Below are 14,890 nucleotides of genomic sequence, written 5' to 3'. Positions count from 1 at the left end.
GCAAAAGGAACTGGCGGCATCAGAGCCACAGTTCTTTTATTTAACTTCATTCTGAAAGTTTGACTCTGTGAGGGAACATACATGTGGCCCTTGTGACTGATTGGATCACAGAAACCCCCTTGGGACTGCCAACTGATGTGCCAAGACTACTTTTTCCCCTGCTTTCCCTGCCAGCTTGGGACTCAAGCACCCTGTCTTGTTGAGCCAGATACGCCAGTGTGCTCCAACACCGACCCAGGATCTGAACCATGTGCCCCAAAGCTGCAGACTTAACTGAAAGCAACTTGAGAAGTGTTCCTATCTTTAACACTCAGATGCTCAACTCCCAATGGGGTCCAAACCCCAAATAAATCTGTTTTACCTTGTATAAAGCTTATACAGGATAAACTCAGTAATTGTTCGCCCTCTGTAACACTGAGAAAGAGAGATGCACAGCTGTTTGCCCCTCCCCCCGGTATTAATGCATACTCTGGGTTAATTAATAAGTAAAAAGTGATTTTATTAAATAAGAGAAGTAGGATTTAAGTGGTTCCAAGTAGTAACAGACGGAACAAAGTGAATTACTAAGTAAAATAAAATAAAACACGCAAGTCTGAGTCTAATACAGTAAGAAAACTGAATACAGACAAAATCTCACCCTCTGTGGTGTTCCAGTAAGCTTCCTTTTACAGACTAGTCTCCTTCTGTATAAATCATGTGAGGTGTCATTGGAAAAGTTAGGATTTGCTGAATATGATTATCCTGTTTGTATGCATGTATCATTTCTGTATCTGAAGTTATAAATACTGACTATGTATCTGTACTTCAAATGGTAGTTACACCTGGGTAATGTCCATTAGACAAGATGCTTTCAGTCTAGATTGTGGGTGGGGAAGGGCCTATTCAGGATAATGGGCCATTAGGAAAAACAATAGGCCTTGGGAGAAGCTTATCCCCCACGTAGTGAGCCTTCCTGAGAACGCTTCAGACAGCCATGACTCTATAAGGACATGTGACCAGGCCACATGATTCTGGACTCCATCTTGGGATGTCAGTATTTTTCCACAAACTGGTTTGGGAAACCAAGCTTTGAAACAAAGAGTTCCTGCCATATGCTAAAGCTGTATAAGGCAGGGAATGACATCATTTGGGGTTTTTCACTTCCTCACCCAAGAAGACTTCTGCAAACACCCTGAGGAACAAAGACTGAACTGGGGGAAGGGCTGAATCCAGGCTAAAGGGATTTCTAGCCTATGTATGAAAGACCTGGGGAGTCAAAGGTGTAAAGCAAGTGCAGCTTGCCCCTTAAGAATCTGCAGCCTGCTTGTATAATTTCTCAGGGTGAGAATCTGCTAATTCATATCCAATCTATTTAGTATATTAAGCTTAGGTTGTGTGTTTTGTTTATTTGCTAGGTAATCTGCTTTTATCTGTTTGCTGTCACTTATAATCACTTAAATGCCATCTTTTGTAGTTAATAAACTTGTTTTTTTTAAATCTAAACCAATGAGCTTTGACTGGAGTGCTTGGAGAAAATCTCTGCTTGGTTCCCACAAGAGTGCATTGTTCTCTTCACGTTGAGGGAGAGGTGGGCCAGGTATTAAACACACATACTGGCCAGATCTGACCAGGGCAGGATGGTACTGCCCTGGGGTCCCAGGCTGGAAAGCTGGTGGTCAGAGAGCCTGCGTGTAACTGCAGCTGGGCGTGTCCCTAGCTGTGTGAATGCTGGTGAAAGTGCAGGCTGGAGGGCTTTGCAGCTTGTCACAGCAGTACTGTGTGAGAGGGAGCCCATGCTGGTGGGTCAGAGGGCTAAGTAGTACCCCACTTCCAGATGGCACCCCTGGGGGAACCTGTGAAAAACCCCTCAAAGAAGGACAGCTTCTGGAAAGTAAAGTGAAGTGTTTTGAAATCTCTGTAAACAGAAAGGTAATGGTACTCCCTCAAAAGATCACAGGAAGCATTATTCCTTCAGACCTAGCTAAGTTTGCCTGGAGAAAGACTTATTGGGGGTGAGATGGGCAACTCTCTGTCCTAATGGGGAGCAGATTTTTGAGTGATACTGTGATCAGCTATGTAAGACTTTCTAATTGCAGACCATAAATTTCTTGCTTGTTTGGATTTAGTTTGTTGATGATAAGCATGAGTGTTAATCTTCTGAGCCGTTCCTTAACTATGTGTTTCAGTGTCCAGGAGTGTTTTTTATCTGCCACCTAGTGGTTCATTTCACTGCAGTCTCCATTGATCCAGCTGATGCCAGTGTGCGAGAGAACAAGTACCTAGGGCAGCTGGCCACTTTCAGCCGTGACCAACATGCTCATGTCATTGAAAACCGTCACTGCCATGTCTGTGATGTGGATGTGTAAGTACCACCCAGGACCTTCCCCTTGTTTCTTTCTTTCTTCTTCATCACAGTTAGAAGGTGGGATGGGTACCCTAAAGTCTTTAGGGATGTGACTTTGGGATAGCAAACTGAGCATAATGTGCTCATCTCCAAACTTATGACCATAAAGACTTCTGAGCTCTCTACTATGTGTATCTGTGTCTCTACTGTATTTTCAATTGAGCTCCTGTTTTGGGGGAGAGATTGTGTTGGGTTTAGTTCTGTGTTACTTGAATCCCAGAGAGCAACATGTAATTCCCTGGCCTGTTATACAGGAGTTCCAATTAAATGTTGTCTCTTCTGGCCTTGGATTCTATGATTCTATGCCTTTCTTTGTGTTTGGATTCTGGGCAGATACCAGTTTGAAGCTGGATATATTTAGCTTGGGAAACATTAAGCTTAACATGTGGTAGCAGAATTTGTAAAGAATTCACAGACTGAAAGCATTTTAGTGGTCATTTCCAGATTAGAAATCTCGAAACTTGGGGGAAAGGCCTCAGAAACTCAAAAAAGGCAGATTTGGGAATATTTAGCATTATGGCTCGAGAGAGGCTAGTCCCCATGGGATTATGTGTCTGATGCAATGCGGCATTGATGTCAACTGAAGTCTTTTTGACTTCATTGGGCTATGGGAGAAGAGCTGTCAGATCACTGTATTATCAGTTTAATACTGAATTTATCATATTTGTAAAGATGGCTGTGTCTTGGAGGTTATGATTCTTGTCGTTACTATAGTGTACCTAGAGGTCCCCCGGGGTTCAGGGCCCCATTGTGCTAGATACCTTACCAACACACAATAAAGAGTTCCCTGCCTTACACAGCTTGCGATCTTGATTAATGATGATGCAAGAGATGGAGAAAACAAACAAGCAGGTAGGGATGGGGGAGAGGAAGCATGTGGTAGCAACAGTAGGAGCACGTTTTCATGTAGATTAGCAGTGTGCATAGTGTAGCTTGTTTCTTGCATATGTGCTATCTGCTGGCAACACTAGGTAGGAATTGTGGTAAAACTGAATTTTATGGAGGGATTTGAAGGAGAAAAATATAATAGGCTTTTCTTTTGAAAATACGGTGACCAGTGGGCATAGTTTATCAAGGCTCCACAAGTTTTTGCTTGATTATTTCATTGTATCTGTCGCTGTGTTTGTGCGGTGAACTTTGGGTGATGGCAAATGGTGAAGGAAAAGATTGGCATATCAGGATGAAGAATGAATCAAAGAAGGGTGTTTGCTGTGCTTTATTGTATTTGCTCACGCCAAGAGCAATACTAATTCCATGCTGTATACGTTGGTTGGTGACAAAGGATAGAGGCCTGAATGGTCCAACTCAAAGATGGAGCTGCAGTGAGCCCCAAGGTGCAGCGTAGGGCAAAGTAAATGAAAGAGCTGAAGGGCCAGCAGACAGAGCAGACTGCAAGTAATAGGAATTGCGAAGGGGAGTAGGGCACGTCCAGTGGACTCTAAGAGGCTCTAACAGGTGCATTGTTTAAAAAGCTCATTTATTCAGTGAGAGAAAACTGAATAAAGGATGTTTAAGTGTTTCTGATCCTAGTTAGTTTTGTCATTGAGGCCCAGCCCTTCTCTGAACATTTGTTTCACAAGAAAGGTCGCTAGCTAGATGAAGATGCGTTACTGTTATTCTGGTTTTATCTTCATTAACATGATCCTTTCTTTGGCAGAAGCTCCAAGTCGAAACACTGTGGAACCTGCAACAAGTGTGTATGTGGCTTTGATCATCATTGCAAATGGCTTAATAACTGCGTGGGGGAGAGGAACTACTGGTAAGGGTCTGGCCCTATGACACCAGGGCAAAGTCATTCAGGAAATGCTAGTACAGGACTTCTCAGCCTTTCTCATATCTTGGCCCAATTTATATTCAGCTCCTCAAAACCACCCTATGCTGCGATTGCAGGTTCCTTTGAACTGATATCAATATCTTCATCAACGACTTAGATATTGGCATAGAAAGTACGCTTATTAAGTTTGCAGATGATACCAAACTGGGAGGGATTGCAACTGCTTTGGAGGATAGGGTCATAATTCAAAATGATCTGGACAAATTGGAGAAATGGTCTGAGGTAAATAGGACGAAGTTTAATAAAGACAAATGCAAAGTGCTCCACTTAGGAAGGAACAATCAATGTCACACATACAGAATGGGAAGAGACTGTCTAGGAAGGAGTACGGCAGAAAGGGATCTAGAGGTTATAAATATGAGTCAGCAGCGTGATGCTGTTGCAAAAAAAGCAAACATGATTCTGGGATGCATTAACAGATGTGTTGTGAGCAAGACATGAGAAGTCATTCTTCCGCTCTACTCTGTGCTGGTTAGGCCTCAGCTGGAATATTGTGTCCAGTTCTGGGCACCGCATTTCAAGAATGATGTGGAGAAATTGGAGAGGGTCCAGAGAAGAGCAACAAGAATGATTAAAGGTCTAGAGAACATGACCTATGAAGGAAGACTGAAAGAATTGGGTTTGTTTAGTTTGGAAAAGAGAAAACTGAGGGGGGACATGATAGCAGTTTTCAGGTATCTAAAAGGGTTTCATGAGGAGGGAGAAAACTTGTTCATCTTAGCCTCTAAGGATAGAACAAGATGCAATGGGCTTAAACTGCAGCAAGGGAGATATAGGTTGGACATTAGGAAAAAGTTCCTAACTGTCAGGGTGGTTAAACACTGGAATAAATTGCCTAGGGAGGTTGTGGAATCTCCATCTCTGGAGATATTTAAGAGTAGGTTAGATAAATGTCTATTCGGGATGGTCTAGACAGTGTTTGGTCTTGCCATGAGGGTAGGGGACTGGACTCGAAGACCTCTTGAAGTCCCTTCCAGCCCTACAGTCTATGAATCTATGATTCTCATTGCATATTGGAGGACCGCAAGAATTGGTGCAGCAGTTTATAGATTACTGCTGGCAAGGAGCCAAATAAATTCGATTCATGCAGAAATCAGAGAAATTGAAAATGGGATCAGGCTTGTGACACCCAGGCAACTGGAGTGGGTTGTGATGTTCAGGCTGAGAATTGCTGCTGCTGCTCTAGACTTGGGCTAGACAGTTGTAAAAGGGCTTCATTAGTACATCTGCCAAGACCTCTGCTCCATGCTTAAACCTCTTGTAAGTAACTGATCCCGATGCAATAGTGCCACAGTTGGGATCAGCAGAGGTCCTTGAGTGTGATCACCTCTTTATTAGAGGGAAGGAGCTGCTGGCATGGTCTTACCCTTTCCCCAAGGTCCAAAATAGCCAGGTGTGCTGCAAAGCCCATCTGATTGAGTGAACATTGTTCCAGGACTGAGGCAGTTGGCACGTGTCTGGTGGGAAAGTGCAGTGGAGAATTAGTTGGAGATTTTTCCAAAGCACAGAGGGGGCGTTAAGCACCCAACTCTAATCAACTTTCAATAGGAGGTGGGTACCTCTCTGCTCTTTGTATCTTTAAAAATCTCCTTCTCAAGTGGTAGGGTCACAAGGGTGGTGATCAGACGATGTGTGATAGGGAAGGGGGGAAAAGAACTGCTGTTTTGAATGATTTGTGGTTTGTATCTTTTGCTCTCTTGTAATTTTAAATATATGTCTAGGGTGCTTTACCCTGGGGGTGTTTCATGTGACGGATCTTTCAGACCAAAAGCTAAATAATAAATATTTTCATAATTGCTTCTGAAGCAACGTTAAGAAATACTTATTGGAAGTTGTACAGGCATCCCTAAAAGTTCTGAGGCGTAGAGTGGTTAGACAATCACAGTCAGCTTGGGCAGATACACCTAGCTTGATCAGGTGTTTAAAGCATTCTGCCTTCTCACTCTTGTCTCCAGGCACCTGTTTCAATGTGTGATGCTCTGGAAGGGGTAGCAGCAGGGAAAGCAGAAAAAACGTGTTGTTTGTCGACTGTGAGGTCACTGAAGGCCAGGGACTAGAGGGGCAGCTGGTGTATGTATGTGCTGGGGAGGGGAAAGGAAAAGGAGTGTTACTCCTTCCAGCAATCTGTCTGTCAAGGGAAGTGGTATCCACATTTTTCAGCCAGAGCACTGAATATGTTATTTGAAAAAGGCTAAGGTAAAGTGCCACAATCAGTGTTTTGGGGCAGATTCTCTATCCCATTCTGCTCCCTTTGTGCTTCAGAACAAAGAGAATGCAAACTACCCACAGATCTCCAGATCTCCTTCTCTGTGGAGTGTCTCCAATGGGCATATAGCTGGCCAAGCTGTCTCCTGTGCCTCCCTCCCCACAGATCCCACGGGGTGCAGATGGTGGGATGGGCAGTAACTGATCCACATTCTGCTCTGGTTATCCTCAGCTTGTATACTTCCTTTATGGGACTGTTGGGAGCTGGCATGAATTAGGCCAGTGCAGAGTCTGCTCTAGCCTGTGCTGGGGTCGAGGCATAGAATCAGGGAGCCGTAACTGGTGATTGTTTCTTGGCTTCTTTCCTTCATTCCTGGGTTGCACTGGGTGGTTGTGTGGACAAGGATGGCCATCCTGTGCTACGTGCAGGAAATGGAACAGCCAGAGCTATTCTCCTTCCTCGCTTGTGAAGCAGTAGATAGGGAGTAGTAGGTGCCCAGGGAAAGGAGAGCAGATTCTCAGAGCTGCTCCTGGGACCACAAGGAGGGTAGGGGCAAGTGTTGTCCCCTACTGTCTTCTTTCAGTCACACAAGTTCTTGTGCAGAGAGTTCATTTTCCACTCATAATCAAATACACACTGTTTTTCTTACCACACGTGCTCTAAAGGGCCACAGTTTTGAGACTCCAGTACAACATATTGGACACTGGTCTAGATGGTTATCTATAGGGCCCTACCAAATTCATGGTCCATTTTGATCAATTTCATGGTGAGAGGGTTTTAAAATTGGTCAGTTTCATGTTTTCAGATGTTTTCATATGAAATTTCAGGGTGTTGTAACCATGGGGATCCCAACCCAAAAGGTACCTGGAGGTAGGTCTAATCTCACCCCGCCCCAATCCCCTAACAGCCCTGCAAGGGAAAGACAAATCCTGTCCCTCTCCAGCCTGGTGGGGACTTGCAGCTAGGAGCCCCCCTGCTGGGGCACTCCCAGCAGCAGGGGGAGATCAGACCCATCTCCACAAGCCTCCTCCAGCTGCAGGAACCCCTGGGGCTGCTTCCCAGCACTGGAGCTTCTTGCAGCAGGAGAAGGCACTCGGAGGTGGATCTGACCTCCCCCAAGAGCTACCATGCAGCTAGGAGCCCCCTGGCTGGGGCACTCCCAGCAGCAAGGGGGAGATCAGATTTCACGTGGAAGGGCTAATTTCACAGCCCATGACACATTTTTCATTGACATGAAATTGGTAGGGTCTGATCTAGTAGCCATAACTGAGGTATCTGAGCACCACTAAAATTATACAAAAACAACGAGGAGTCCTTGTGTCACCTTAGAGACTAACAAATGTATTTGGGCATAAGCTTTTGTGGGCTAATGAAGTGGGTTCTAGCCCACGAAAGCTTATGCTCAAATAAATTGGTTAGTCTCTAAGATGCCACAAGGACTCCTTGTTGTTTTTGCTGATACAGATGAACACGGCTACCACTCTGAAACTAAAATGATGGCATGTATACAAAGCTGTTTTACTACCTTTGTCTTTTTCTTCCAGTCAGTAGAGGATGGGTTGTTTATTTGTATGTATGTGGTATTATTGAAGGAGTAGGTTTTGCATTTTGCTCTGAAGATGCTGAGGTCTGTTGTGCTTCCTTGGCAGGCTCTTTTTGAACAGCGTGGTATCTGCCATCCTGGGCCTCGTCCTCCTATTGCTCATTGCATTCTATGTCCTTGTGGAGTTCTTCATTAACCCCATGATGCTGCGCACCAACCAGCACTTTGAAGGTATCTGGCCACTCTCTGGATGAGAGCTGCTTCTGATCCACGCATCAGCTGAAATGCCTGGGCTTCAGCTGTTCATTGGGCTTGGACTCCTCTGGGCCCTTACGTGCAAGAGTAGCCTCCAGCTCTCTACCCTGCCTCAAACTATTATGTGACTGCAACCATCTCTGTGACCCCAATGATTCCCTCCTGAGCCCAATGACTTTGCTCTCCAAGGGGGTTCTTAGACAGCCTGCAAGATCCAGAGGCACTCTGGAGCTTCAGGACAGTGAGGAGTTTAGCAATGATGGAGGGATGATAAACGGGAATGTGGATATGGAGGTGGATATTACCGCAACTGAGGTAGAGGACAAACTTGAACAGCTTGATGGGACAAAATCAGAGGGCCCGGACAATCTCCATCCGAGGATATTAAAGGAACTGGCGCGTGAAATTGCGAGCCCGTTAGCGAGAATTTTTAAGCAATCGATAAACTCAGGGGTTGTGCCGTACGACTGGAGGATTGCTAACGTAGTCCCTATTTTTAAGAAAGGGAATAAAAGTGATCCAGGTAATTATAGGCCTGTTAGCTTGACGTCTGTAGTATGTAAGGTCTTGGAAAAACTTTTAAGGGAGAAAGTAGTCAAGGACATAGAGGTCAATGGTAATTGGGACGAATTGCAACATGGATTTACTAAAGGTAGATCGTGCCAAACCAATCTGATCTCCTTCTTTGAGAAGGTGACGGATTACTTAGATAAAGGAAATGCGGTAGATCTAATTTACCTCGATTTCAGTAAGGCGTTTGACACGGTTCCGCATGGGGAACTGCTAGTTAAATTGGAAAAGATGGGGATGAATATGAAAGTTGTAAGGTGGATAAGGAACTGGTTAAAGGGGAGACTCCAGTGGGTCGTATTGAAGGGTGAACTGTCAGGCTGGAAGGAGGTTACTAGTGGAGTCCTTCAAGGATCGGTTTTGGGACCGATCTTATTTAACCTTTTTATTACTGACCTTGGCACAAAGAGCGGGAATGTGCTAATAAAGTTTGCAGATGACACAAAGTTGGGGGGTATTGCTAACACGGAGAAGGACAGGGATACTATTCAGGAAGATCTGGACCACCTTGTAAACTGGAGTAAGAGTAATAGGATGAAATACAATAGTGAAAAGTGCAAGATCATGCACTTAGGGATTAATAATAAGAATTTTAGATACACGTTGGGGACGCATCAGTTGGAAGCGACGGAGGAGGAGAAGGACCTTGGGGTATTGGTCGATAGCAGGATGACTATGAGCCGCCAATGTGATACGGCTGTTAAAAAAGCAAATGCGATTTTAGGATGCATTAGGCGAGGTATTTCCAGCAAGGATAAGGAGGTGTTAGTACCGTTATATAAGGCGCTGGTGAGACCCCATCTGGAATATTGTGTGCATTTCTGGTGTCCCATGTTCAAGAAGGATGAATTCAAACTGGAACAGGTCCAGAGACGGGCTACTAGGATGATCCGAGGAATGGAAAACCTGCCTTATGAAAGGAGACTCAAAGAGCTTGGCTTGTTTAGCCTGGCCAAAAGAAGGCTGCGGGGGGATATGCTTGCTCTATATAAATATATCAGGGGGGTTAACGTTAGGGAGGGAGAGGAATTATTTAAGTTTAGTTCTAATGTAGGCACGAGGACGAATGGGTACAAACTGGATATTAGGAAGTTTAGACTTGAAATTAGACGAAGGTTTCTAACCATTAGGGGAGTGAAGTTTTGAAACAGCCTTCCGAGGGAAGTAGTGGGGGCAAAAGACTTATCTGGCTTCAGGACTAAGCTGGATAAGTATATGGAGGGGATGTTATGATAGGATAGTTTAATTTGGGCAATTGATCTTGGATTATCACCAGATAAGTCTGCTCAATGGTCTGCGGGGGGACGTTGGATGGGATGGGAACTGAGTTACTGCAGAGAATTCCTTCTTGGGTGCTGGCTGGTGAGTCTTGCCCACATGCTCAGGGTTTAGCTGATCGCCATATTTGGGGTCGGGAAGGAATTTTCCTCCAGGGCGGATTGGCAGGGGCCCTGGAGGTTTTTCGCCTTCCTCTGCAGCGTGGGGCATGGGTCGCTTGCTGGTGGATTCTCTGCAGTTTGAGGTCTTCAAACCAGTTTTGAGGATTTCAATAACTCAGTCCTGGATTAGGGGTTGTATAAAAGTGGATGGGTAGGGTTCTGTGGCCTGCCTTGTGCAGGAGGTCAGACTAGATGATCATATTGGTCCCTTCTGACTTATGAGTCTATGAGACAGCAGATCAGGCCTATAGCTAGCTTTTTATCGAAATTACAATATTTCCAGCTATGAGGTTTTATTAGTGAGGGGTGTTTAATGTCTGGACAATCTGTTTCCCCCCAATTCCTTTGTTTTCATTCCTTTACCTTCTACTCCCCCTCTTAGTTCTCTGGCCCAGTCACCTTCTCCCTCCACCTCTTAGCTCCTTACTTTCTGGCCTCACCACTTCTTTGCCCCACATCTGTCCCCACCACTGCAACTTGCTCACTCTCCCTTCCTGATATGTGCTATTGCTGTGCTTTCATTCCATTGTTGTGTTTCTCTTTTTCAGTATTAAAGAACGACACGGACATCTGGTTTGTGTTTCTACCTGCAGCTCCCATCGAGACCCAAGCTTCTGCCATTTTGGTCTTAGCTGGGATTCTCATTCTTCTGGGCCTGTTGACTGTGATCCTGTTAGGCCACCTGCTGATCTTTCACATCTATCTTAGTAGGTATCGAAGTCCGGTTGCACTGCACTGTCCGCTTGATTCTGTCTTCACTTTATGCCATACACTCATTGGGCTTTCACCTGTATCACACACACAAATTGTACAAGAGCACCAATGAAAGCACAGAGGTTTTGGCCCACACCTTGGCATTCCTGCCTCTCTCCTGAGCTTGTTGTTTTGCTCTGCCTTCTGGAGGATGAATAGAAGAAATCCTTGTCTCTTGCTCATTTTTCCTGAAATGTTCTGTAACTTAAGTAAGATTCTTTTGGTACAGTACAGAATCTAGCAGAGAGAAAAGGCCCTGCAAATGCTTGGTTTGTGATGAGACAGCACAACACAGTACCTATTGGTCCCTCCGGTCTGCAGGTCTGTAAACTAATATTTCATGATGTCTCTAAGACTCAAATTAGTTTTGGAGTTCTTCAGTTGTAGAACAACTCTTTACACCTCAGAGCCTTTGCTGAGGTATGCTAAGCCTCAGCTGTGCCTAAACTGTCTCTAGGAATCATCACTGGTCCATCTTTCTTGGGGTGGATGGGTAGCTGTCCACTGTACCTCTCCAAAAGGAGGGAATGAAGCCACTAATGAATAAAGTGCCACCTCTGCCAGGTCCCCCCAAGTGGGTAAGCAGCACTTGCAGTTAATGGTATTAGAGGCTGCTGATAGATCTAATAAAATGAGCATGGACACCTGACTTGTCTATCACAAGGAGATCACTGACCAAGGATACTGATGCTCTCTCATTGCTCTACCCAGGTTTGAATTCAGAGTTATCCTTCTGCAACCATTTCAGTAACCTTCTCCAGAACCACCCTGTGAAAAAGGTTTAAGAGTGGGCAATAGCCGCTAAGTCCTTAATTCAAGTGATGGCTTCTTGAATTTAAGGCTGAAAGGAGACAATAAACTGTCTAACTAAACTGTTAACATATTGGAGTCTCTTGGTTACTATAATAACACAGGCCTTTTATTTAAATAAAAAGAACTTCATAACTCCTTTTCCATTAGGAATATCAACTTCTTAATTGTGTTCCCCTGATAAACATTGTGAAAATTGCACTGCATTTGCCCAAAGTGAGATTTGGAGGAAGATGTAGATGGACGCACAGTGGAGGGGCTACCTACAGTCTCTCCCATCGTCTGCCTCATCCAGGAGGCGCATTCCCATTTAGAAATATAGATGGCACTGAGAACCTCTCCGAGTACCCTTTAGTCAGTCTCCAGCAACAATGAAGCTGACAACTCCCAGCTGGTTTTCACCAGTCATAAGCAGAAAGATCTATCTTCCAAGCTGCAGTTGTCAGCGGTAGCAGATTGGAAGGGAAGTTGAGTGTACCAGGACCGGAATAACGATAACAGCTGGAAAATGAAAGAGCCATTTTAGTAAAATAGAAAAGACTAAAAACGAAATAAATGATGTGGCTGTGTCAGAAAAAGTTCCCTATGGCTAGAATCTATTTAGTTAAGTGCAGATCTAATGCAAGCTATGTGGTTACTGTATTGATGCACAGTTTCCACAAGGTGGTGCTGATTTATTGGGATTAGGCTCATGGAATCATAGATTCATGGGGTCAGAAGGGACCACAAGCGTCATCTAGTCTAATCCCCTGCCAAGATGCAGGATTTGTTGTCTCGAAACCATCCAAGACAGATGGCTCCAGCTGCCTTTTGAAAACCTCCTGTGAAGGAGCTTCCACAACCTCCCTAGGAAGTCTGTGCCATTGTCCTACTGTTCTTCCAGTTAGGATTTTTTTCCTGAGATTTAATCTAAATTTCCTGTGCTGTAGTTTGAACTCATTGCCTCTTGTCCTGCCCTCTGTAGGTGAATAGCATCAGGCCCCGCTGACTTGAATTCGTTCAAATTGGTCAGAAGATCTCTGATATAGTCTTCACTTATCCCATTTGGCATCTCTTTCCCTGTATTGTCTGTGGTGACTTTGCTAGTCATCCAATCACATGTTGTTTTTTGTGAGAAGACTGAAGCGAAGTAGGCACTGAGCAGCTCTGCTTTCCTAGCATTTTCCATTACCAGCTCATCTTCTCCCGTGAGCAGCAGATTCACACTGTCCTTAATCTTTCTTTTCTTGTCTAACATATTTGAAGAACTTCTTGTTGTCGCTAACATTCCTTGCCAGCTGTAACTCATTCTTTGCCTTGGCTTTCCTGGTTTTGTCCCTGCACACTCACTATTCCCATGTATACTTCCTTGGTGACATGCCCCTCCTTCTATTCCCTGTATGTATCCTTTTTGGGTTTTAGGTAGCATTGGCCTCTTGTGGCTCATCTTATCTTTCCTCTGCATCAGAATAGCTTGATGTTGAGCCTCTTGAATTACATCTTTTCGGAACTGCCAGCATCCTTTGACTCCTTTTCTTCCTAACTGGTCTTTCCATGGAATCTTGCCTGCTGTTTCTCTAAGTTGGTTGAAATCTGCCTTTCTGAAGTCCAGTATCCTTGTTTTGCTGTTCTCATGTCCTGCTTTCCATAGGATCTTGAATTCTATTAGATCATGGTCACTTCCTCCCAAGTTCCCGACCACCTTCACATTTGCAACTAATTCCTCCTTTTTGGTCAAAACCAGATTCAAAATGGATGACCCCCAGTAGTTGTTTCCTCAGTTTGCTGAATCAGGACGTTGTCCCCTACACATGCTAAGAATTTGCCGGACATATCATGTTTTGCTGTAACAGTCTTCCAACAGATATCAGGGATGTTAAAATCCCCCATTAAAACTAGCTAAAGTATGTTAGCTAAAATATTGTTACCTGCTGTAGAATGACTCATCCACTTCCTCTTTCTGATTTGTTGGTCTATACTAGACTCCCACCATAACATTACTACTATTCTTTTCCCTTTTTATCCTCACCCAGAGACTTCCAGCAGGTCTGTTGCTCACTTCCTCTTGGAAGTGTATACATTCTTGACATACAATGCAACACCTCCTCCTTTTACCCCCGTATCTGTCTTTTCAGAACAAGCTGTATCCCTCAGTGCTGGTATTCCAATCATGGGAGTTGTCCCACCAAGTTTCTGTAATGCCAATTAAGTCATAATTTTCTTCATATACCATGATTTCCAGTTCATCCTGCTTGTTCCCCATACTCCTTGCATTTGTATACAGACATCGAAGATATTTTGAAGACTGCCTTTTTAATGCAATTGTGATTTCAAGTCTCTTCTCTAGAAATTAGCCCCTTCCCCTCATTACTGTTGCCCGGATTTTTGTCACAACCCCCATAGGAACTAGTTTAAAGCTCTCCTTATTAGGTTAGCCAGATGACTTCCAAAGATGCTTTTCCCAGTATTTGATAGATGGAGCCCATTCCAGCATAGCAATCCTCTTTCCTGGACATCAGCTCATTGTCAAAGAAGCCAAAGCCCTCTCACCAACACCACCTGTGTAGCCATGCATTTACTTCCATGATTCAACGGTCCCTGCCTAGGCCTTTTTCCTTCAACAGGGAGGATGGACAAGACAGCCACTTGCGCCCCAAACTCTTTTATCCTTCTTCCCAGAGTCACATAGTCTGCAGTGATCTGCTCAAGGTCATTCTTGGCAGATTGTTGGTACAAAAGATGGCTTTCCTTTGTATGAAGGAGGATTTTCACCTGCTGAATCAATTTTACTCTGCCTTTTTTAGAGGAATTTTGAGCCAAGTTCAGTTTTGTTTTGAAAACATTTGTGATCCATAAGTTTGAAAGAGATTTTTATTTATTATCCTTATTATTTTACATTAATACCTAGAGAGACTTCAAAAAACTGTGGAGCATTTTGGGACATGACGTTAAGGGTCAGGGGAAATACAATTTCCCAAATATTAAAAAAATTATTCTTGTGACCTGTTTATGGCAAGCTCTAGCAACAGCTGAAGTATAGCAAGGAATATTCCCTATCTGAAAGTTGCTGCCTTTCAGTGTCACAGTGAAAGTTGGTTTAGATTTGACTAGGTCAGGA

At 44.2% G+C, this 14,890-nt stretch overlaps 1 protein-coding gene across 3 annotated transcripts in view; it reads left to right on the top strand.

Moving 5' to 3' along the window:
- Window positions 1–14,890, top strand: part of ZDHHC1 (zinc finger DHHC-type containing 1) — a 58,075-nt gene that overhangs the window by 22,027 nt on the left and 21,158 nt on the right. For all 3 annotated transcript variants that reach the window (XM_030581367.1, XM_030581369.1, XM_030581368.1), the window contains 4 exons: window positions 2,166–2,341; window positions 4,041–4,142; window positions 8,073–8,197; window positions 10,779–10,937. In XM_030581367.1, coding sequence (XP_030437227.1) covers window positions 2,166–2,341; window positions 4,041–4,142; window positions 8,073–8,197; window positions 10,779–10,937 — 562 coding nt within the window. The remainder of the gene's footprint in view (window positions 1–2,165; window positions 2,342–4,040; window positions 4,143–8,072; window positions 8,198–10,778; window positions 10,938–14,890) is intronic.

This window comes from Gopherus evgoodei, chromosome 12 (assembly GCF_007399415.2).
Source record: "Gopherus evgoodei ecotype Sinaloan lineage chromosome 12, rGopEvg1_v1.p, whole genome shotgun sequence".
In the NCBI taxonomy this organism is placed as follows: Eukaryota; Metazoa; Chordata; order Testudines; family Testudinidae; genus Gopherus; species Gopherus evgoodei.
This window is presented reverse-complemented; position numbering and strand designations above follow the sequence as displayed.